The sequence below is a fragment of the Carcharodon carcharias genome, chromosome 2 (assembly GCF_017639515.1).
Source record: "Carcharodon carcharias isolate sCarCar2 chromosome 2, sCarCar2.pri, whole genome shotgun sequence".
In the NCBI taxonomy this organism is placed as follows: Eukaryota; Metazoa; Chordata; class Chondrichthyes; order Lamniformes; family Lamnidae; genus Carcharodon; species Carcharodon carcharias.
In genome coordinates this window covers 87,269,707-87,294,421 of record NC_054468.1, presented here as the reverse complement: position 1 = coordinate 87,294,421, position 24,715 = coordinate 87,269,707, and the positions used below count along the sequence as shown (strand labels likewise).

The 24,715-nt window shown below is 42.3% G+C and overlaps 1 protein-coding gene across 17 annotated transcripts in view; it reads left to right on the top strand.

Moving 5' to 3' along the window:
- kif1aa (kinesin family member 1Aa) overlaps positions 1–24,715 on the top strand; it is a 290,591-nt gene that overhangs the window by 198,023 nt on the left and 67,853 nt on the right. For 12 of the 17 annotated variants that reach the window (XM_041175369.1, XM_041175336.1, XM_041175327.1 and 9 more), the window contains 2 exons: positions 16,449–16,567; positions 17,897–17,982. In XM_041175369.1, coding sequence (XP_041031303.1) covers positions 16,449–16,567; positions 17,897–17,982 — 205 coding nt within the window. Of the gene's footprint in view, positions 1–2,205; positions 2,509–16,448; positions 16,568–17,896; positions 17,983–24,715 lie in introns of all 17 variants that reach the window. The other 5 variants (XM_041175253.1, XM_041175237.1, XM_041175263.1 and 2 more) reach the window with 2 other exon arrangements.

The window sequence follows — 24,715 nt, the reverse complement described above, 5'->3', positions numbered from 1 at the left end:
TGCTTTCTGACATTTTCCACAATGGTTTCTAGGATTGTAGTTTTCTGTCTTAAAGTGTTCTTAGCTTCCAACTTTCACCTTCAACCATCCTCTGCTACCATGTTATAATCAGAAAGCCAGTTGGTGAAGCATAGCACTGGAGCCAATCTTTACACACACTTCTCTAAGCATTTATTTACAAGAATTACACATTACAAGCATACAGCTCCAAACCCAACAACCAGACTTGGCACAAGAGAATCCTCAGTTAATGTCCACCACCTGCATACCATTAAAACACAATTAATACCCATGCTGCCCACCCTGTACTGATCACTCCCGTGTTCCACACCCTGCCATGATCACTCCCCATGATGCACACCCAGTACTGGTCACTCCCTTTCCTGTACTTTCCATTACCTCTGCTTTCCATCTGGTCTGGGAAGGACTCCATTGTGTGAGCTGTGATATTTGGATAAGTGAGTTACTTGTATGCAACACTTATGGGATTAAGGTCTTTCTTGCCCAGGTAACCAGATATTTCACTACTAACAAAGAGAGTGAGATCAATGCGGAGTGAATGTTGTTAGTGAGCATTGACTGTGAGTCATATTGTGATATCCCTAATAAATGATAAGTACTGTTTGAAAGATTTCTGCAATGTTCTGTTACACTTTTGATACAATTCACTGGAAAATGCTGAATTTTAAAAGTTTCTTTCTGAACTTGCATTCTGGGCATCCACTTCACCGATCAATCCATGTGCCTGCTGATTCTGATTTTGTCCACAAATACAGGCAGTCTTGACTGAAACCGTGAATGCATCAAAATATCAAGGCAGAGTTAAGTTCAGTGAGGGCTGAAAGGACTTGCTGACCTGCGCTTGTACCTTGGCCCTCTGAACATCTTCATATACTTCCCATCTTAGGTAAAGGACTGGATGCCAAATGATCATCCACTCATGATTCTGATAAAAACTTCCTATGTTTAAGAAAAAGGTTTAAAAAAAAGGTATTGAGCAAGGTGGGAATTATCTTGTGGGTGGGGTCTGCAATGGGGTCTCCAATTTTCCAGTCCCTGGACCTAGTCTTTGACTAACTTTCTAATTCCTTTGACTGACCACACCAGGGATAATCATTCACTGTTGATAGGGAAAATATTAGGTTCGTTGAATAGTGGGACCATCGTATCACACTATAGCTGCTGACTTGTTCATCTAGGCATTAACTTTGCCAGTTGCACTCAACAGTACTGGTAAAAGATCTGGATGGGGGATGAGGAGAATATTTTTTAGGCAGCGAGTTATTGTGGTCTGGAATGCACTGCCTGAAAGGATGGTGGAAGCAGATTCTCCAGTAACTTTCAAAAAGAAATTGTATATATGTATGCTTAAAAAGGAAGTCATTGCAGGGCTATGAGAAAGAGTAGGGGAGTGGGATTAATTGGATAGCTCTTTCAAAGAGCCAGTACAAGCACATTTGGCTGAATGGCCTACTTCTGTGCTGTATGATTCCATACTCATTGTAAGTGTTATCAGGGGAAAAAAACATGGTGGCAGCAAGGCCATGTGACTGTCCAGTGATGTGGATGCCAAGTGCAAAATTTGCTGTATGAAATACTCTGATAAGACAATGAGTCTGATTGAGGTATTCCAAAACTAAGCCTGGGATCTGTGAGATCAGCAAGAGATGTGTCAGAAGTGGTCAGCAGTCAGTGAGAAGTGTCTGGCTGAATTGGGTGCTTTTTTGTTTTTTTGCATCAGTGAGGCTGTCCTCAGCAGGTAAGATAGTGCTGCTAGAAAGGGGTTCTTCCCAACACCATTGTGGCCATTCAGCAACGATGTCACTTTACAACGTCATTTGTTCACGTGATCTTAATTTTTGACAGTTGTGTAATATTTTCACATTTTAAATCAGCTCCCCACAGTTATTCTTATTTTAGGAAATCTAACCATTGCATATCAGCTTTTCCCACTGAGTGATCCAAATGGATGGTACATTTTTCAGCTGGACTCTGTCCTTTATGTCCATTGGCACCTTGACAAAAATTCTCGTGTACACAGATATTTAATAGGTAACAGCTTCTGACCATAGCTTACTGACTTCAGATTGTAGTGGGGCCAACTTCATTCAATCTTGATTACAAATGTCATTCAGAGGGTTTCCTGCAGCTTGTTGGAATGATGAGTTTTTTTTTTAACATGTCTTTGTCTTGTACTAACCCTAGTTCCCCTGTCTCTGGCTGTACTAGTTCTCCCATTTTCAACACTTGCATGACTGAGCGCATGGCTGATCTCACCCCCTCCCCCACCTTCTCGAACCCTGACTCTGACATCACTGAGCTCGCAGATGAGCACCATGATGGGAAGGAGGAGGAGGAGGAGGAGGAGGAGGAGGAGGAGGAGCTGGACGATGAAACCTTTCTGGACGATCCCTTTTCTGACCTGGGGGGAGACGAAGGGTACCAGATCCACCATGATGGCCAGGACCCGTTTTACGACCGCTCACCCTGGTTCAGTTTAGTGGGAAGGTTGGTGAGGTCTCTAGAGCATGATGGAAAGGGACTAGCTCTTTCACGCCGAGAATGGCAAATGGCCACGACACATCTCGAGGCAGGAGCCATTAATCATTGCAAACCAAATGCCCCAAGCTCTACGTTTGGCCACAGGGCTGCTGGCTCACACTGAGGGAGGTCTCATACAAGATATGATCTGGAATACGCTGTACCAAAAAACTACAGAATTGATATAGCTTTCCTCAAAAAAATTGGAAAAGCCAAATGATACATTGATTTAAACATGACAACTATCATGTGTATAGACAGTTCCAAGATAAAATTAAGGTCACTTAAGCAGATAGAGTGGAATCCTACACTATGCAATAGAATGGTGAAATAAAAGCCCTGTACCAATGAGTGGTTATAACCCATCTGGATCTTTTTGTGGGGATAAGTATTCAGATTCACCCAGTGACCCTGTACTACCAGGGTACCATTTGAGCAAATAGATTTCAGAAGCTGCATATTTGACTGCAATGACTGTCTGTCCTGTGGCCTTCTTGGAAAGGGCGAGACCCATGCAAAGACTCCCATAAATGGGGTTCTGTCTGCAGAGTGAAAGTGAGCACTGCCAGTCTACATTATTAAGTGATAGTTGGCCACTATCTTGTAGAGCAAAGACAGGCTGAGCTGACAGGAAAAAGAACATACCCTTCTATGTTTGGGGATCTGGTGACAGAATTACAGCTTCCGCTCCCTGCTTATTCTGAAACAGGAAAGCACATAAAAAATGAGTTTTTTTTTCATTCATGGGGTGTGGACGTCACTGGCTGGGCCAGCATTTATTGCCCATCCCTAATTGCCCTTGAGAAGGTGGTGGTGAGCTGCCTTCTTGCACCATTGCAGTCCACGTGATGTAGGTACACCACATGTCACGATGTATGGTACCTTATCTCACAATTCCAGCCATTGTACTTGGCAACTTATATAGTTCAATAGAAGACTGTTTCAGTTAGATCTTGAACAAATACAATCGCAAGACTTGGCCCACCAAATTTAATGAGTGGTTAGTCAAACTGGATACCAGTGAGTAGACTAAATTTCTATCTCCTAACAGGTAAATCAGTAGTAAAAAATCTCTGTGGCCTTGCTTACATGATGGCTGCATATGTACGGATTCCATTGTATCTTTTAAAGAGGGACCAATTTCTCAGTGAGTTCCAGGATGGTTGATGATAGGACACTGCAGTGAGACCTGCAATAATACAGAATTTCTTCCCCCTTGGTAAACTGTCTTTAAGTATCGTATGCTCCTTTTTGAAAAAAAACTCTCACCTCCTCTCAGTAAAATATTTGATAATCTGCACATAAACAAATCATCGCCTTCAGCAAAACAGAGCTTCATTATAGCAGGTACTTGCTCCTCACGGCTTAATATTAGAGCCCCAAGATTCTGTAGCAACATGAAACAACAATTTGAATGTGTCCATTGTCTCCTAATTTAATAAATGGCCCAACTAGGAACTAATAAATGTTTTAATTAGGAGAGCATGGACTCCAAATAGCAATAGAGGTGTTAAGGGAGATAACCAAAAGCACCCTCAAAAAGACGGGTTAAAACAGCATTTAAAAGCGGGGAGCAAAAAAGTGATCAGATGCAATTTAGGGACAGAGCTGTAGGGAGAAGGGTTGAAGTGGATGAAGGCTCTTGCATTGACAAAGAATTGACAAAGGTAAAGCGGAAACAAAGTTACCAAGATAAATATAGGGTGAGGATTTCAAATTCAGGGTGTTGGAGTTGCAACTTTATACAGGGTCAAGATGTGGGAGGTGGATTTTTAAAGAAGTCTTAAGTTTTTGTGGGATTGAGTTTGGGAGGCTAACAAAGAAGGCCTTGGAGAACCAAATAGACAGCTGTGGAGGTGAGATGAGGTTGTGCAGAGGGCAGAACAATCTTGCAGGCAGATGGGAAAGGGGATTAGAAGTTCTGATCAGGGTTCAATGTGATGCCAAGGTGCATGATATGAGCAAGCATCAGGGAAGGAAATAAAATTAGCACAGTAACTACGGTTGAGGAAAAACTGATCTCCCTTTACTCAGTAGTAGCCCCTCCTGCCTCTGAGTCAGAAAGTAAAGCATTCAGCTGCTACTCCAGTGCAATATTAAGAAAATGTTATCTCTCCAACTCGATCTCTCTCTCTGGATCACTGAGCTACCCCAAAGATCTTTTACTCCTTACAATTCTGCAGTGTTTAGTCAGTCTCAGTCCACTCCTCACAATCCTCCGGTGTGATGATCAGTCTCAGTCCACTCCTCACAATCCTCCAGTGTGTTGGTCAGTCTCAGTCCACTCCTCACAATCCTCCGGTGTGATGATCAGTCTCAGTCCACGCCTCACAATCCTGCTGTGTGTTGGTCAGTCTCAGTCCGCTCCTCACAATTCGCCAGTTTGTTGGTCAGTCTCAGTCCACTCCTCACAATTTTCCAGTTTGTTGGTCAGTCTCAATCAACTCCTCACAATTTTCCAGTGTGTTAGTCAGTCTCAGTCCACTCCTCACAATTCTCCAGTGTGTTGGTCTGCCTCAGTTCATGACTCACAGTTTTCCAGGGTTAGTCAGTCTCAGTCCACCCCTTACAGCTGTCCAGTGTGTTAGTCAGGCTCAGTCCACTCCTCATCAATCCGATGAGAAGGATTATAAAGTTTTATCCTTTTCAAAATTACCACTGAATAGTTTGATCACATGAAGTGAAGGTAGAGAGTCCTCCAGAGTGCAACCATCATAAGGAGAGTATCATATGAAAAAAATGACTTGTTTCCTGAAGCATTTAATGAATTTGTTTAATGTGTTGCTTCTGATAATTTCAGAAGCTTTAAGAGCACTTTTTGGTTATAATACTGACCACATATACTTACTTGTGTATATTGAAGCATTTAAGGGTCAGCTCGGGTGTCACTGCAGTTGTCTTGTCGGTTTTAACAATTCATGCCATGTTGACATTTATTTATAGTTTAAACTCAGATCTTTTTTCACAGCTTGGAATCCTAATGATCTCCTGATGAAAGAGCTTGTCCCTTTGCCAGCTCATCTCAATAGGGCATGCCAGGCATTCTGAGTAGGGTGTGCCCAGGCATCTAACAAGGCATGCCAGGGCATCCAGTTTCCAAACATGTTACAATTTATCTGAATTGGCTACCCTAGCACAGCAGCTTTGAAAATTAATAAAATAATTTTCTTGAACATTGCACGCCATTTTGAAATCTGTTGTGCCACCATTTTGGAACTTGCTGCGCCGCGTGCTAGTTATATTCTGTTAATTGCATAGGCTCTATATTAGAAGCTGGCTCTACCATTTTTTAAAGTTTAGCCAATGTTTCCTTTCAACTGACGTTCTTCATTTCTTTGTTTCTTGTGTTGAAAGCTTTGTGTTCTGAGCATGCCACCTTTGCACCTCACCAATCTTGTTGCCAGCTCTGTTCCATTGGGCACCGTATATTCAGTCTGCTTCAAGTGTCTTGCCTGTGTCCAGGATATCTCTTTCTGATGGTTGTATGAGTCAGATGAATGTCATTATTCCTGTTTACCCAGATTTAGTGCAGACCCCTGCTGCGCTGAATCAATATAGTAATGGCACTGCCACTTCCTGCTGGAGTCGGTAGGGTAGGGAAGAGTAAATTTGTTAAAGCCTGTTCATTCAAATGTTATTTCTCTCATTAGAAATGTATTTAATGAAACATGCTTCCATAACAATTTCTGTAATAGCAAGATCATTGTCTTAGTTTGATTTCACTTCACTGTGTTTAGAAACACACCAATAAAGACAGTCACACTATCATGTTAAGATGTCAATTCATAATAAGTCCCAAAAAAGATTAATAATTAAAAATCAGAAAACGTGTTCCAGGTGCCTGAGGCTCACTTGATTCATCAGTTTATTCAGTGCAAGACTTGGGTCAACACCAACATTATGCTGGTGTGTACAGAGCAATACTCAGGTTGGCGCTGCTCACAGAGGTTTGATAGGATCTTGAAGATGGCATCTTTGAGTTTCTGCTAACCTGCTCTGAAATTCCATGGATGAATGGTGAATGGAAGCCACAACTCTCTGTTCTGTGTTTTTCATGAGCCCTGTGTTGAGAAATCCTGGGGAATAAATATTTAGGAATGTTGGACAACGGAATAAAAACATACACTTAAACCATCAGGACCACCATTTGAAATGGGGGCTGAGTAGATTGGTGCTGTATTCAGTGATGGTGATGTATGCAGCACATTTTCTGTGTATTCACTGAACGGCATTCAGGACAGTTATGTGTGCAGTGTGTTTCCTAGCCTATTACTGCAGCTCACCTGGACCAGAATTGGAATAAACCTAATTAAAATGCATAACTCTAAGCACTTTGAAATATTAGAACATCTGTATTACCCTTTCCTTCATCTTCCACATGCCTCCCTCCAACCAAGCACATATTGACCACCGTTCCAACAGGTTGGACACTGAGCAAAGATTGGGCACTTCCCCAAATAGAGGAAGAAGGGAAAGATAACCCTAGGCATCTCCCATACTTTCTGACAACTGAATGGATAGCGATACTGGCAGAGGCCTGGGAATATTGACATTCACCTACTTAACCAGTAAGCAATATGTAATATGAGGATATGCAGAAGAAAGGAAGTTTTAACTTAGCCTTTAATATAATTAACTAACTTTAAATAAGATAAATTAAAAAAGGAAGACTAATGCATTTCACTTATTTAAAGAGAACAATATGCTGACCACCAAGTGTTAGGTCACCTTCACTCAACCCACTCTATTCCCAACTTAAGCCATGTTGGAATTTCCAACTTTGATCACCATGAAATATCCCATAAAGCAAAAGCCTTCATCTAAGTTAAAGATGCCAAAATATTGTAACAAGGTCATAAAGTGGATCTAGCACACTAAACCATCCAGTGTACCCCAACAGTGAATTTAATATTGCCAACAGTTGACAGCAGAAAGGACCTGACCATTTCACAGAAGTGGGAGAACACTTTAGTGATTGAATTAGGGCCCTGTTTTGCAAAGTTGAACTGTACTGTCAAAACCAAGATTTTTTTAAAGGCACCTGGAGGTTTTAAGAAGATAGTGTCCTATACCAATACTTCTACAATATGTCTGCTTGCTTTCCATCCTGACGTGGAAGGTGCCAGAGTCAGAATACAGCAGTCTCTACTCTTCACCAGCCTGTGGGGCAATTGAGGTTCAGTTTCTGGACACAGGCTTTCACACAGCTGGCCATTATTGGTTGAAGGGAAGCAAACAGTGAACATAAGGTGCATCTCACGTGTATTCTTTGAGGTCTTCCCAGTGTAAACTCACATACCTTGGAGAAGTGAGATGCACAAAAGGTTTGGATCTGATTGCCCCTTTACTTACTGGGTTTGTTTATGATTCCCAATGAACTTCCTACCTGCCAGGAAGTTGTATGTGTCCATAAACAGTGCCTGTTCTTCAGCTGAAAATAGTTGAGGCTGGAAAGGCAATGATCTTTGAGCTCACTGGAAGGCAATTAAGTACTTGGACTTCAGTATTTGTTGAGGGCCACACCTTTAACCTTAGAAGTTTATTACCATGTTGAGAAATTCTGAAATAGGCAAAAAGGCTCAAGGTATTTGGACCAAATGATAAAGAAAGGGAAACACAGTCCACTATTTAAATCTAAATGACAAATTTTAATTGTGTTCCAAATTCTGGGCCCTGTCTTGAAGTGCTCTTGATAATTTCAAGCAGTAACATTGAATTTTTTCAGGATAAAAATATGTAAATTGCCATACCTTGATGTGATGAATTCTGGGAAGGATTAGGACATAAGGAAGCCTGGAATGAAGACATTGCTGTGGCTGGTTACCAGAAATTTCTGGCTCATACCAAAAAAAAGGCTGTAGATTTATACATCAAAGCCACACAGGGCAAGTTGTCCCCAGGAGTTTCTCCCTTCATAAGGTTGTTTCCTCCATCTCCCTACCTCCCTTCCTATCCCCAATGGGTTTGTGAAAAGTTCAATGTGATAGGGTAGGTCGAAGCACCTGACAAAATTTTAGGTTGTGATCAAGTTGAATCCATGAGAGGTTTTGATCCCGTGAGTGTGTCTCCATTGTCTGTGGAAGATTAGCAATTCAAAAAATAGAAGCTGAGTGTTCATCCCATTAAGATGTTGTTTCCTCTTGAAGCAGACTGAATCCACAGGATCCAGTATGGTTGCTTGTACTTAATGCTACTGAATATCTTTTTTCTTTTTTTTATATATTGCAGATGTTTTATGTCGACAAAGTTTGCTCGATTGCAAAGCGGCAGTGACCACATCCCCCCGCCCCTCCCCCCCTCCCCCTTCCCCCTCCATGCTGATTGTGACTTGTTGATGAATCTATCCTTTAGTCGTACATGTGTGGTTGTCCACGATTGCTGTCGCCTGGCTAGCTGTGGCTGGCTTTTGATGCTAATTGTTTTGCTGCTCTTCGTCCTGGCACTGTGGCGTGCTGTATTTGTTGGATGAAGATTATAGGTGGTTCTACTTCGGTCACTCAGGGACTTTAGCCTCTCTCCCCCCTTCCCCCATACTTAAATACAGCCTGAACAATAGAAACCTTATTGCCAGTGGCCAGTCAAACTGCTCTCAGCAAATTCAATAGCTTTTGCATAAAATCTAGTTAAGTGAGCATCAAGTAATACATCTTTTCGGTCACACCACAAGAATCCACTAAATGGATTGTTTCGTCAGTTCAGTATCCAGGTTTGTGTCTGTGTTCAAAATTTCTCTGTTTAACCAGCAATCTAGATGAATTCTTGATAAACATGGACCAGAACAGCTCATCCAGTGATCATGAGCAGTCTGATCAACCCTGCTTTCAAGAACTTACCAATGGTTAAATTATTTGACAACATTTTGCACCGGGAGCTGTTGTGTCCTCTAAAGGTTATTGAGGCCACTAGATAATGGATGGATTTCCTGAGGGATTGTTGACTTGTGGTGTTTGGACATTCCTTCTGTTCTTCAGGCTCCATGTGTGGCACCACTTAGCATGTCACCTGGTGGCAGAGATGAAAGCAGAAATTTGCCTTTCTTGCAGACGTTTCAGTATGTTTCATGAGATAAAACACTGTCAAAGTTTGCGTCAGAGTTAGGTACAAAAAATTCCAAAGTAACAAATCACAGGTCCCGGTAACAATAATCCATATGTGAGTGGCCAAACCTGAGAGCAGTAATAGCACCAAGCCCAATATGGGTTTGGTGTCAACTGCTTGAGAAGGACACATCCAAGAAAATGAGACATAACCCTTGAAATGATGTTGGTTAAAGGATTGGAAGACAGTTGTTTCTTAGACCTACATACAGGTCAGCATACAGTACATGGAGTGACAGAACACAGCTCCACACACCCATAGTTTTCACATAAAATGGCTGCATCACTTCCTGTCGATGATACTGAAGGGAAGTCCAATGCACAAGGTAGATTCTTCCTCATGGCAGGTGAGGTTGGGAGGCCCAGCTCAGAGTTTTAACTGGAGAATAGCTGAGGAAGAGTTCTGGACTTCTGCAAGTTTGCTCCCTTGCCAGGTGGGGAGAATAATTTTTGACCCATTTAAATTACTTCCTGATTTAATTTATCATTGTCATCTGGACGTTTCCTATCTTAGGATATTTGACAAATGAGTCGAATGTCTATACTTTTCAAGGCTTTGATCTTCGTCAGACTTGGGCCTGGATTCTCCTCCATGATCCCACCTGAAAATGAGCAGGACCATAGCAAGAAATGAGGGAAAATTCCTGGAGTGAGGCCTACTGCTGCCTTCTTTCACCCACTGCACTTTTTTATCTTTATACTTTTATGGGATGTGGGTATCACTAGCAAAGCCAGCATTTGTTGCCCATCCATAATTGCTCTTGAATTGGGTGGCTTGCTAGGCCATTTCAGAGAGCAGTTGAGAGTCAACCACATTGCTGTGGATAGTCACATGAAGGCCAGACCAGGTAAGGATGGCACACTTCCTCCTGAGTAAACCTGATGGGTTTTTACAACAATCAATGATAGTTTCATGGTCACTATTACTGAGACTAGCTTTCAATTCCAGATTTTATTAATTGAATTCAAATTCCACCATCTGCCATCATGAGATTTGAACTCATGTCCCCAGGGAATTAAAAACAAAAATAAAAATACCTGGAAAAACTCAGCAGGTCTGACAGCATCTGCGGAGAGGAACACAGTTAATGTTTCAAGTCTGTATGACTTTTTTTGCTTTTATCCCCAAGGAATTAGCCTGGAACTCTGGATTATTAGTCCAATGACATTACCACTATGCTACCGTCTCTCGAATGCAAATGGCTGCTCCTTCCCTGTTTACTGCATGTACATGGCAGTGGAAGGATGGGCCCTAAGTCCCCTGGCATATTTTCCTGCCACCCAACTAGCTATTGTTGCTTTTTGGCACCAGTAAGTGGAAGGTGCTTATAGTGACTTTCTTACTTTCCAATTTTATATTTGCCCATCTTTCTGAATCCTCCCCAATCCTGACCCATTTCCCTTGGTCAGATGTCACTACTCCCCACACCCATGTTTCCTACTGGCAGCAAAAATCCTACCATGCATCAGTGATGGAAGAGGGTTCATATGAGTGGAGATTTTGAAAATTAAAGGGAAAGAACAAGATGATAGTGCAGGGTAACAACGCAGGTAAAGGTAACTAAAGTGTGACAGGAAGGGACAGAGTGTGCTAACATAAAACCAGCAAATAAGGTAGGAAAAATGGTAAAAAGACAGAATTAAAATTTCTTTATCTGAATGCACGTAGCATTTGTAACAAGATGGTTGAATTGAAAACAAATAGAAATCAAAGAGTATGATAGGATAGCCATAACAGAGACATGGTGGCAAAGTGACCACAACCAGGGCCTGAATATTGAAGGGTATTTGACACTTCAGAGGACAGGAAGAAAGGAAAAGGAAGTGGGGTAACTCCGTTAATAAAAAATGAGATCAGTATAATGGTGAGAGATAACTTTGTTTGGAGAATCAAAGTGTAGAATCAGTTTGGGTGGAAATAAGAAATAGTGAAAAGAAATCACTGGTGGGAGTGGATTATAGGCTGCTAATGGTCGCTACACTGTAGGACAAATTATAAATCAAGTAATAATGGGGGCTTGTAAGGAAGATGCTGCAACAATTGTGGGAAATTTTAATTATCATATAGCTTGGATGAATAAAATTGGTAAGGATAGCCAGGAGGATGAGTTCATAGAGTGTATTCTGGACAGTTTTTTAGAACAATATGCTCTGGGACTAACCAGGGAACAGGCTGGTCTAGACCTTGTAATGTATAATAAGACAAGATTAATTAATGACCTCATAGTAAAAGATCATCTAGGTAAGAGTGATCATAACATGATGAAATTTCACATTCAGTTTAAAGGCGAGAAATGTGGACATGAAACTAGTGTTACTTAAAACTTAAATAAAGGCAATTACCAAGGGTATGAAGACAGAGTTGGCTAAAGTGAACTGGCAAAATGGGTTAAAAGTTCAGAAAGTAGATAAACAGTGGCAGACATTTAAGAAGGTTTTGTAATAACTCTCAATAAAAATATATTCCACTGAGAAAGAAATACACTAAGAGAAGGATGCACCATCCCTGGCTAACTCAGGAAATTAAGGATGGTATCAAATTGAAAGGAAGGATGTGTAATGCTGCAAAGATTAGTGGTATTTAGAAGAGTGGGACAACTTTAGAAACCATTAAAGGTTGATTTTAAAAAAATAATGAAGAGGGAGGAATTGCAATATGGGGACAAAACTAACAGGCAATATAAAAACAGACAGTTTCTACAAGTATATAAAAAGGAAAAGTGTAGCAACAGTGAGCATTGGTCGATTAGCGAGTGAGACTGGGGAATTAATTGTGGGAAACAAGGACATGGAGAGACTTTGAAGAAGTATTTTGTATCTGTCTTCAGAGCAGAAGACACAAAAAGAAACGCAAGAATTGTAGAAAATCAGGGGGCAAAAAGGAGGGTGAGGAACTTAAAACAATCATGGTCATTTAGATAAATAAGTACTAGGAACCTAACGGGACTAAAGATTGGCAAATCCCCGGGACCTGATGGCCTGTATCCTTGGGCCTTAAAAGAAGCGGTTGCAGAGATAGTGGATGCATAGGTTGTAATCTCCCAAAATTCCCTGGATTCTGGAAAGGCCCCAGGGGTTTGGAAAAACCACAAATAGAACACCACTATTCAAGAAAGGAGGGAGACAGAAAGCATAAAACTATGAACCAGTTAGTCTAACAACTGTCATATGGAAAATGATAGAATCTGTTATTAAGGAAGCAGTAGCAGGACATTTGGAAAATCATAATACAATCAGGCAGAGTCAACATGGTTTTGTGAAAGGGAAATTCTGTTTGACAAATTTATTTGAGTTCTTTGAGGATATAACAAGCAGAATGGATAAAGGGAAATCATTGGACCTAGTGTATTTGGATTTCCAAAATGGGTTTGATATGATGCCAGATGAAAGATTACTGCAGAAAATAAGAGCTCATTGTGCTGGGGGGTGATATATTAGCATGGGTAGAGGATTTACTAACTAACAGGAAACAGAGAGTCAGGATAAATGGGTCATTTTCAGGTTGGCAAACTGTAACTAGTGGAGTGCCACAGGGATTAGTGCTGGCCTCAACTATTTATGATCTATATCAATTACTTGGATGAAGGGACCAACTATACTGTAGCCAAATTTGCTAATGATACAAAGATAGGGAATCAAATTCTGAGGAGGATACAAAGAGTGTACAAAGAGATTGTGGGAAATGTGACGTTGTCCACTTTGGCAGGAAGGACAGGAAAACAGAATATTATTTAACTGGGGAGAGACTGCAGAATACTGTGGCACAGAGCGACCTTGTGTCCTTATACATAATTAGAAGGACAAATGGAATGTTGACCTTTAGTGCAAGGGGGATGGAATATAAAAGCAAGGAAGTCTTGCTATAATTGTACAGGGTATTGGTGAGAGCACACTTAGAACACTATGTACAGTTTGGTCTCATTACTTAAGGAAGGATATACTTGCATTGGAAGCAGTTCAGAGAAGGTTCACTGGGCTGATTCCTGGGATGATGGAATTAGGAAAGAAGGTTGAGAAGTTGGACCTATAATTATTGGAGTTTAGAAGAATGAGAGGTGATCCTATTGAAACATATAAGATTCTGAGGACAGGGTCGATGCTGAGAGGATGTTTCCTCTCAAAAAGGAACGTAGAAATAGGGAGCAGAGTTTCATAATAAGAGGTCTCCCATTTAAGACTGAGATGAGCAGAAATTTAATCTCTGAGGGTCATAAGTCTTTGGAATTCTTTCACAGAGAGCAGTGGAGGCTGGGTTATTAAATATATTCAAGGGTGAGTTTGACTGATTCTTGATTGACAAGGGAGGTAAGGGTTATGGGAGACAAGCAGGAGAGTGGAGTTAAGACCACAGATCAGCCATGATTGAATGGCAGAGCAGGTTCAGTGGGCCAAACAGCCTACCCCTGCTCCTTTTTCTTATGATCTTATGACTCCTGACCAAGGATTTGGTTTGGGTTTGGATTTGGAGGGGTGGCGGAAATCCCACGCTTTTGGAACTCCACCTCAAGAGCTCTCATAATGCCATTCCAGAATTGGTCAACATGCTGTGTTTACCTTTACCTCCTCTTTAAGAAGGAACCCCGAATGAGGGCAAACTACATCTGTGCCCAATAAACAAACTCACCTGCTGACTTTGACTCTTTACCTCATTCCTCTGGTGAGAATCGAGCACTCTTAATTATATGTCAGCTGCAGTTCAGTTCATGGCACTTTCGTCTCTGAGTCAGAAGCTCCACAAAAGAAATAGACTCCAAGCTGACACTGCAGTGTAGCACTGAGTGAGTGCTGCGCTGGTGGTGGTTCCGTCTTTCAGATGAGATATGAAATTGGCCCAATCTAGTCTGTCAGGTAGGCATACAATATCCTATGGCACTATTTTGAGGTAGATATCTCTTCCTGCCAATATTTATCCCTCAACCAAATTCACTGTGAGAACAGATTATCTAATCAGTACCTCATTGCTGTTTGTGGGACATTCTATATTACAACAGCGACTTCACTTCAAAAATATTTTATTGGCTATAAAACACTTTAGAATAACTTGAGGTTGTAAAAGGGGTCATATAAAGGCAAGTATTTCTTCATTGTTTATCCATATATTCACTGAGTTCCACTTTTTAGGCCAGTTTCCAGTGTCCATATCCATCAGTTCCTGTGAGCTAATTTCCTTGTTGAGGTGTGCCACTGACCTTTTGAAGTTCTTCTGGGTACTGTTAGTTAACACACAAGTTTTGCAACACATATTACCTTCACTAAAATTCAGCAAAGCACTAAAGGGAGAATAATAGAGGAGTTTGAAGCTTCTCATGAAGCTGAGAATAGTGAAACTCCAGTACAAATGGTTCCAATAAATTTGTGTTCCCTACAACACTGAGACCCAGCACTGCACATGCAACTTCCAAAACTATTGTATGTAGCGGCTGCAATAGCAATACATTTGATGGACCTCATTGAAAGATAGCCTGTAATCAAGTTAGATGATGTAGTTGCATCCCAGAACTGGGATCCATTTATGTGCAATTTGACTGGGAGGATGTGGCTCAGCAGGACGTGCTTTGTTGAAGAATTGTGTAGGAAGGAAGAGCTAGGTACCAATGATTGGTTGATTAGGAATCCTAACACTGCAGCTGAAGAGGCTATCATGAGGCATGATCTCTATATAAAGCTTGATACCATCTTTGAGTATCAGATGTGTGAATTTTAGATGGATCCAGTCACAAAATGATCCAGCTGATCAATACAGTATTCTGTGTTGTGACTCCAAGGTGATGCGGTCAGACCAGAATGTTCTGATTCACTGCCCTTGAGCCTTCTACCACAAACACCTACAGACTGATAATACCTGAATTATCTTTTCTGCTTTTGCACTATCCCCATTTCAATGTCCTTTAAGTTTGCCATCAGGCATCCTTCTCCAACAGGCAAGCAGAGATAATCATGCCATGGAACCTTCTGAGCCACCAGGAATCCTATCCCACAATGGATTAAAGAGGTACAATTTAAATGAAAGCAAGGTGGGCAGCATTCTCTCATGTTGCTGCCAGATAGTGGGAGAACTATAATTGAACACAACGCTCAATTCAACAATCTGGCCAAGAACTGATACTAGAGGATCATATGAGATAAATGCGCTCAAACAGCAGGAGACACTAGGACCAGTACTAACAACCTTCTTGTACTGCCAGAAATCTATATTTGTTTTATTCTTTCACAGAATGTGGGCGTCACTGGCAAGGCCAGAATTTGTTGTCCGTCCCTAGTTGCCCTTGAGAAGGTGGTGGTGACCCTCCTTCTTGAACTGCTGCAATCCATGTGGTGTAGGTACAGCCACAGTGCTTTTAGGGAGGGAGGTTATTAGTTGACACACGACAGCTAAGAATGAGAAGAGAACATTTGGTCAATCAAGCTGGTCTCTTCCAATGATCCTGTAGTCTCTTTGTGTGGGGGAGGAAAAAAACCCATCGATATAACAAGCAACAAAATGGGGTGACTCTGCTTAAACTGAAACCAGCGCCACACACATATTTGCTGAAAACAGTGGGAAAGTTAAAGGTCAAATCCGAACCTCTGGCCATTCCTATTTTCCAAGCATCTGTTCCTTCTCACAATTCCAACTGAAGGGGTACCACCTTCAAAAATTCTTGGTTTACCACATTGCAGCTGCAATAAAAATGAACCTTCTATCAGTGCTATGTTTTCTAACAGACACAATTGTGAAGTCCCTGAACCAGTGAAGAAGTGTAGAACCACCTATGGCATGAAGGTGGTGTTGGGCAGACTGGCTGATATATTTTGTGTTCTTTTTTCCAGAGCATTTGTTTATCTCAGTAATCTGCTGTACCCAGTGCCCCTGGTACATCGCGTGGCAATAGTCAGTGAGAAGGGAGAAGTCAAAGGATTTCTACGTGTGGCTGTTCAGGCCATTTCTGGTAAGAATATGTGTAAGGGCACACTCTGGGGTGAATGGGTGGTACGATGAGCCAGACACTGTCCTTTCACATTCTGGGACTGGGTGGGACAGTGGGTCAGACACTGTCCTTTCACATTCTGGGACTGGGTGGGACAGTGGGTCAGACACTTCCTTTCACACTCTGGGACTGGGTGTGACAGTGGGTCAGACACTGTCCTTTCACACTCTGGGACAGGGTGGGACAGTGGGTCAGACACTGTCCTTTCACATTCTGGCACTGGATGGGTTAGTGAGTCAGACACTGTCCTTTCACACTCTGGGACTGGGTCAGACACTGTTTCTCAGCATTGGGTCTTGTGTTTACTGGCAGCTATCTTAATTCTGACTTTCCTCTACTTTAGAATTTCTTATTTCCTAGTTGAAAGCAGTGGATAAGTAAGAGGGTCCGTAAATCTTGGTCTCTGTCTCCTAAGTGTCACCCTGGGATTTATAACATTTTCGGGTACATCTAGGAATCAGAGCAGGTGAAAGCAATCCAATCACATTTTTGTGACGTAGCAGTCCTGTACTAGTGACTCCCTCCTCACTTGCTTTCAAGGTCAGAGACAATGAAAATAGAGCTGGGGAAAAGGTAAATACCTCTGTGTGGTAGGAAGCCAAGAGTACCTTCAGATCTGGAGGCCATTGCCTGCATCTGAGGCGCTTTGGGCCTAGGGTCATAACCTGACTCTACCAATACAGGCCGATGTGGGCCAGCCCAGATGGAAAAGGGAAAGACACTCCCCACTTTTGCAGCCTAAAAAGAACTATATGAAATAAGTTTGGATAGCCTGGGAGTTGAATCTCTCTTGGAGAGAAATCAATGGGAAAGAAAATCACAGTGTGTGCAAAATGAAGTGCCAATTCACTATCATTGATTTCTGCTACTATACAAGATGAATTGGACAGAGTCTGGTGATTATTTTAACACTCACCTGACAGTTGACCAGATTGGAACAGCTTCACTTTTTACATTCAGCCAAATTGGTGGAAAGTAAAATTGGAGTATGGTGTAAATCAGGCAGCTGAGCCAATCCCATCAGTTTTGTGCTGGCAGGTTCCCCCTGTATGTAATGCCATCGTTTTCAGAGTACAATCTTTAATAAGCCCTGAACTAGGCCATGTTGGTACAGTAAGTCTTGTTACTAGGTGGAAACATGGAGAATGGCTCTCTTAATCTTTTCAGATATGACGCAGAGATTGTCATGAGTCAATCACACTCTTGTGGCAAATAGAATTCAAGATTACAACGTTCATCCTCACAGCTTTATTTCACTGAGTAACATTCTTTCATTGTGTCCAATTTTAGCCGATGAGGAAGCTCCAGATTATGGTTCTGGGGTTCGACAATCAGGAACAGCCAAGATTTCCTTTGATGACCAGCACTTTGAGAAGGTAACACTATTAACAGGCTTTTCTTTCACATAGTTACCTCCTGAATCTCATTACAAATGACTCACTAGAAAATAGAAGTAGGCAGAAAAAATAGAGAAATTCTGTACCAAAAATCTAAGATTTCACGCACAGACCTCTAGATTAGTGTCTCCTATTCTGAGGGCATCTGGGCTGGTGTATCTTTATTTGGAACAGAACTTGTAATTTTGATGTAGAAAAACCAACTGCCAGCTCTGAGAATAAGTAAGATGTAGCACGCTGATTGAATTCTAAAATAACTCCTAATCATAAGATTACCCACAAAAAGCACTTTGAGACATCTGGTCATCATAAAAATCGCTATATAAATGCAAATCTTTCTTTCTAGCCTGTCCCTGAGATTACACACAGCAACCCCTAACCATGAGAATTTATGGTATGTGGAAGGAGATTAAATAGGTGGGGAGAATCAGTGATAATATAGATTGTATGTGATGTTTGGAAAGAGTAGCATTGGGTGGAATAGAATCCATGATTGCACAGATTAGCACGGGGCTAGAGAAGAGGCAGCTTGATGGGTAGAATGGCATCTTATTGTTCCAAGCTTGCTTATGTTTCTAAACCTATTGACTATTTCAGGAAGACATTGACTGACAGACAGTTAGCAGGAGCAACTTAATGTGGAGGGGGGCCAGGTACAAAAACCGGGCCTGAATTTCATGCTTGGCATGTGCACCAGGTCGGCAGGCTTGGAAACGGACACGAAACGTGCTTCCACCTGCGATCAGCCTTCAAACACAATTTCACTCTGGCTGGCCAATTAACAGCGAGAAAGGTGCACTGAGAAAGGCTCAGTGCTGTCAATGGGGTTGGAAAGAGGGCAGGCACTGACAAAAGTGAGGGTAAGGGTGGGCGCTTCTAGCAAGCTCCCTGAAAGCAGACAGCTGCTGCGGAGCTGCCTCAGGGAGCTGCAGACCTGGACAGATTAAATGACAAGAAAAAAATGCACCAAACTGTGTCTATGTGACACATTCAAGCACTTGACAGCAGAACTCAAAAAAGCCTCAGTCCCCAGATATGTTTTTTTAATTATATTTCACCCCAGACATTTCATCCCGCCCTTGGATGAGGTTTTGTTAAAAATGGGCTGCCCGCCTGCCCGTTCTGCCATTGCAATGTTGTGACGGGCAATGTAAAATTGTGGACAATAGGGTTTTTAATGGCCTTAATTGGTCCTTTAATTGCCGGCGGGCGCAGCTCCGACTCCAGCGTGTGCCCACCCACCTCAATATTGCGTGCATACATGATGAGGTTGGGATGCACACCTGATGCAATTTCGCACAATTTAACATGAGTTCAGGTCGGGTGAGTGCCTGTCTGATCAATGTAAGATTCTGGCTTGAGTGTTGAGATTATAGACTCAATCACAGATCACTGAATTGTTACAGTGTGGAAGGAGGCCATTCGGCCCATCGTGTCTGCACCAGCTCTTCCGAGCATTTTAACTTCGTGCCAATCTCCTGTCTTTTACCCGTAACCCTGCACATTGTTTCTATTTAGATAATCATCCAATGCCCTCTTGAGTACCTTAATTGGATCTGTCTCCACCATGCTGCCAGGCAGAGCATTCCAAACCCTAACTACTCAGTGTGAAAAAGTTTATCTCACCTCGCATTTGCTGCTTTTGCAAAACACCTTACAACTGTGCCCTCTGGTTCTCGATCCGTTTAAGTGTGGGTTTCTCCCTATCTACTCTGTCCAGACCCCTCATGGTTTTAAAAACTTCTATCAAGTCTCTAGGGGATTGGAGTTTAAAAATAGGGAAGTCTTGTTACAACTGTACAGGGTGTTAGTGAGGCTGCACCTGGAATACTGTGTACAGTTTTGGTCTCCGTATTTAGGAAAGGATATACTGGCATTGGAGGCAGTTCAAAAGAGATTCACTAGGCTGATCCTTGGGATGAAAGGCTTAACTTACCAAGAACAGCTAAACAGGTTAGGCCTTTATTTATTAGAGTCTAGAAGAATGAGGGGTGAACTTATTGAAAGTACAAGATCCTGAGGATGCTTCACAAGGTAGATGTTGAGAAGATGTTTCCACTAGTGGGGGAATCTCAAACTAGGGGACATAGTTACAGAATAAGGGACATTCATTTAAAACTGAGGTGCAAAGGAATTTCTTCTCTGGAGTTGTCTGGAATTCTCCACCTCAGAGCTGTGGAGAATAGATCACTGAAAGTACTTAAAGAGGCAGTAGATAGATTTTTAAAATATCAGGGAGTTGAGGGCTATGAGGACCTGGCACGTAAGAGGAGTTGAGGCCTGGAGCAGATCAGCCATGTTCTTACTGAATGGTGGGATAGGATTGAGGGGACGAATGGTCTACTCCTGCTCCTATTTCTTACGTTCGTATGTCTTCTCTTAGCCTTCTCCTCACCAAGGAAAACAGTCCTGACTACTCCAATCTTTCCTCATAACTAGACCATAAGATGTAGGAGCAGATTTAGGCCTTTCAGCCCATCAAGTCTGCTCTGCCATTCAATGAGATCATGGCTGATCGATAATCCTCAACTCCACTTTCCTGCCTTCTCCCCTTAAACTTTAATTCCCTTACTGATTAAAAATCTGTCTATTTCTGCCTTGAATATACCTAATGATCCAGCCTCTTCAGCCCTCTGCGGTAAAGAATTCCACAGATTGACTATCCTCTGAGAGAAAAAGTTCCTCATTATCTCTGTTTTAAATGGGCGACCCCTTACTCTGAGATTATGCCCTCTGGTCCTCGGCTCTCCCACAAAGGGAAACAACCTCTCAGCATCTACTCTGGCAAGTCCCCGAAGAATCTTAAATGTTTCAGTAAGGTTGCCTCTCATTCTTCTAAACTACAATGTGTACAGGCCCAACCTACTCAATCTCTTGTCATAAGAAAATTCTTCCATCCCCGGGATCAACCTAGTGAACCTTCTCTGGACTGCCTCCAATTCCAATATATCTCCCCTTAGATAAGGGGACCAAAATTGTTCACAGTATTCTAGGTGTGGTCTAACTAGTGCCTTGTTTAGTTTTAGCAAGACTTCCCTATTTATTCTATTTTATTCCCCTTGAAGTAAAGGCCAACATTCCATTTGCTTTCCCTATTACCTGTTGAATTTGTATGTTAGCTTTTTGGGATTCATGCACAAGGGCTCCCAAATCCCTCGGTGTTGCAGCCTTCTGCAGTCTTTCTCCATTTAAATAATATTCAGCTCCTCTATTTATCCTGCCAAAGTGCATAACCTCACATTTTCCCACACTGAAGTCTCTCAGCCCTGGAACCTTTCCCGTAAACCATTTCTGCACTCTCTCCAGTGTGTTCACATCCTTCCTATAGTGTGGCGCTCAGAACTGTACACAATACTCCAGCTGAGGTCTAACCAGTGCCTTATATAAGTTCATCATAACCTCCCTGCTCTTGTATTCTATGCCCCTATTAATGAAGCCTAGAATACTGTATGCTTTGGAAACAGCCCTCTCCACCTGTCCTGCCACTTTTAATGACTTTTGTACATATACACCCAGGTCTCCCTGCTCCTGCACACCGTTTAGAATAGTATCCTTTATTTTATACTGTCTCTCCACGTTCTTTGTACCAAAGTGTATCACCTCACACTTCTCCGCATTGAACTTCATCTGCCATCTATCTGTCCTTTTGAAGTTCTACACTGTCCTCCTCACAACTTACAATTCTCCCAAGTTTTGTGTCATCCGCAAACTTTGAAATTGTCCCCTGCACACCAAGATCTTGATTATTTATATATATCAGGAAAAGCCAGGGTCCCAATGCCAGCTCCTGAGGAACTCCACTACAAACCTTCCAGCCGAAAAATACCCATTAACCATTACTCTCTGTTTCCTATCCCTCAGCCAATTTTGTATCCATGTTGCTACCATCTCTTTTATTCTATGACCTATAACTTTCCTCACAAGTCTGTTGTGTGATATTGTATTGAATGCCTTTTGGGAGTCCATATACACCACATCAATGGCCTTGCCCTCATCAACCATCTCTGTTACCACTTCAAAAAACTCCAGCAAGTTAGTTAGACATGATTTTCCTTTAACAAGTCCATGCTGACTCTTCTGAATCAATCTACATTTTTCCATGTGATCATTAATTCTATCCCAAATAATTGTTTCTAGAAGTTTCCCCACCACCAAGGTTAAACTGACTGGTCTGTAATTGCAGGGCAGATCTTTACAATCTTTTTTGAACAAGGGAATAATGTTTGCAATTCTCCAGTCCTCTGGCACCTCTCCTGAATCCAGTGCCTCTGGCAGTTTCCACTTTCACTTCCTTCAATATTCTTGGATGCATCTCATCTGGTCCAGGTGCCTTATCAACTTTAAGTACCAGCAGCTTATCCAGTTCCTCCTCCTTATCAATTTTAAACCCTTCTAGTGACTGAGTTTCCTCCTATATCCCCATGGCTTGGGCAGTATCTGCCTCGGAGGCAAAGAGAGACGCAAAGTATTAATTTAACACCTCAACCATGCCTCTTGCCTCTATGTGCAAATCCCCTTTTTGGTCCCTAATCAGCCCTATTCCTCCTCTTACCACCTTTTTTTTTATTGATGTGCTTATAGAATACTTTGGCATTTCCTTTTATGTTAGCTGCCAGTCTTTTTACATAATCCCTCTTTGCTTCTCGTATTTGCTTGGTCACATCCCTTCCAAACCTTCTGTATTCAGCTTGGCTCTCAATTGTATTTGCTACCTCACACCTTGTTTCCCCACCACTGAAGTTAAACTGACTGGTCTGTAATTGCTGAATCCAGGGAACACTGAAAGATTATTGCCGGTGCCTCTGCAATTTCTTCTCTCACTTACTTCAATATTCTCGGATGCGTCTCATGCGGTCAAAAGCACATTTTTTCTTCTTTAACTTATTTTCTATCTCCTTTGTCACCCAGGGAGCTCTGGATTTGTTTGTCCTACCCTTCCCTTTCAAGTGAACATATCTTGACTGTGCCCAAATAATCTCCTCTTTGAAGGTAGCCCATTGTTCAGCTACAGTTTTCCCTGCCAACCTTTGGTCCCAGTCTGTCTGGCCCAGCTCCGTTCTTGCCCCATTGAAATCCACTCTCCGCCAGTTAATTATTCTTCCTCTGAATTGACCAATGTCATTTTCCACCGTCATCCTAAACCTTATGATACAATGATCATTGTCCCCTAAATGTTGCCCCACTGTCACTTGATCTACTTGGCTCACCTCATTCCCAAGAACCAGGTCTAGCAGTGCCTCCTTTCTTGTTGGACTGGACAAATATTGCTGGAGGAAATTCTCCTGAACACAATCTAGGAACGCTTGTCCCTCACTGACCCTTCCATACCACTATCCCAGTCTATATATGGGTAACTAAAGTCCCACATTATAACTACTCCATAATGTTTACATCTCTCTGTAGTTTCCTTGCAGATTTGTCCCTCTATATCCTTCCCACTAGTTGGTGGTCTTTACATTACACCAAGCAATGTAATTGCACCCTTCTTATTCCTTAGCTCTAGCCAAATCAATTCTGTCCTTGAATCCTCTGACACATCCTCTTTCTTCACTACTGCAATAGTCTCCTTAACCAAAAACCCCAGCTCTCCTCCTTTTTTCCCTTTCCTAGCTTTTCTGAACATCTTGTAACCAGGAATTTTTAATACCCTGATCTGCTCTCCCTTAAGCCAGGTCTCCGCTATCGCCACAATATCATAATCCCACAAAGCAACCTGTGTCTGTAACTCCCCAATTTTATTATCTATACTCCGTGCATTCACATTCATGCAGTGTAACCCTGATTTAGAGTTTATTACTTGCTCCCTTACTCCGACTCCATCCATTAACTTACTATCCTCTATTTCAGTGCTATCTGCCTCTCCCAACATCCCAAATCTGGTATTATTTTCTAATATTTCCTCCTGGCTCCCACACCCCTACTGAGTTAGTTCAAACCTTCTCCGACAGCACTAGCAAAATGCCCCACAAGGAACTCAGTCCCGCCTCTGTTCAGTTGTACAAGTGCCATCTTCCGCAGAGCCGGTCCCAGAGTCCCAGGAATCTAAAGCACTCTCTACTTTCCAGCCACACATTCATCTGTCTTATCTTCCTATTTCTGTACTCACTTGCACGTGGCACTGGGAATAATCCGGAGATTATTACTTTAGAGGTCCTGTTTGCTAATTTTCTACCTAGCTCCCTAAATTCCAATTGCAGGACCACATCCCCCTTCTGAACTATGTCGTTCATACCAACGTGAAGCATGGCCTCTGGCTGTTCGCCCTCCCCCACAAGAATGTCCTGCAGCAGTTCTGTGACATCCTTGACCTGAGCACCAGGGAGGCAACAAACCACCCTGGGGTCAATTTGACAGCCACAGAAATGGCTGCATGCTCCCCTAACTAAAGAATCCCCTATCAGTACTGCCCTTTTGCCCCCACCCCCATACAGCTGGGTCACCCGTGGTGCCAGGGCTTGGCTCTTGCTGCACTCCTCCAAGGATCCATTACCCTCACCAATATCCAGAATGGAAAACTGGTTAGTGAGCAGGACCTCTAGAAACTCCTGCACTACCTGCCTGTTTCTCTTAGACTGCGTAACATCACCCATTCCCTATCTGCCTGCTTGCCCCTAACCTGTGGTGTGCCAACCTCTCTGAACGTGCTATCCACGTAGTTCTCTGCCTCACAGATGCACCTCAGTGACTCCAGCTGCTGCTCAAGCTCTGAAAC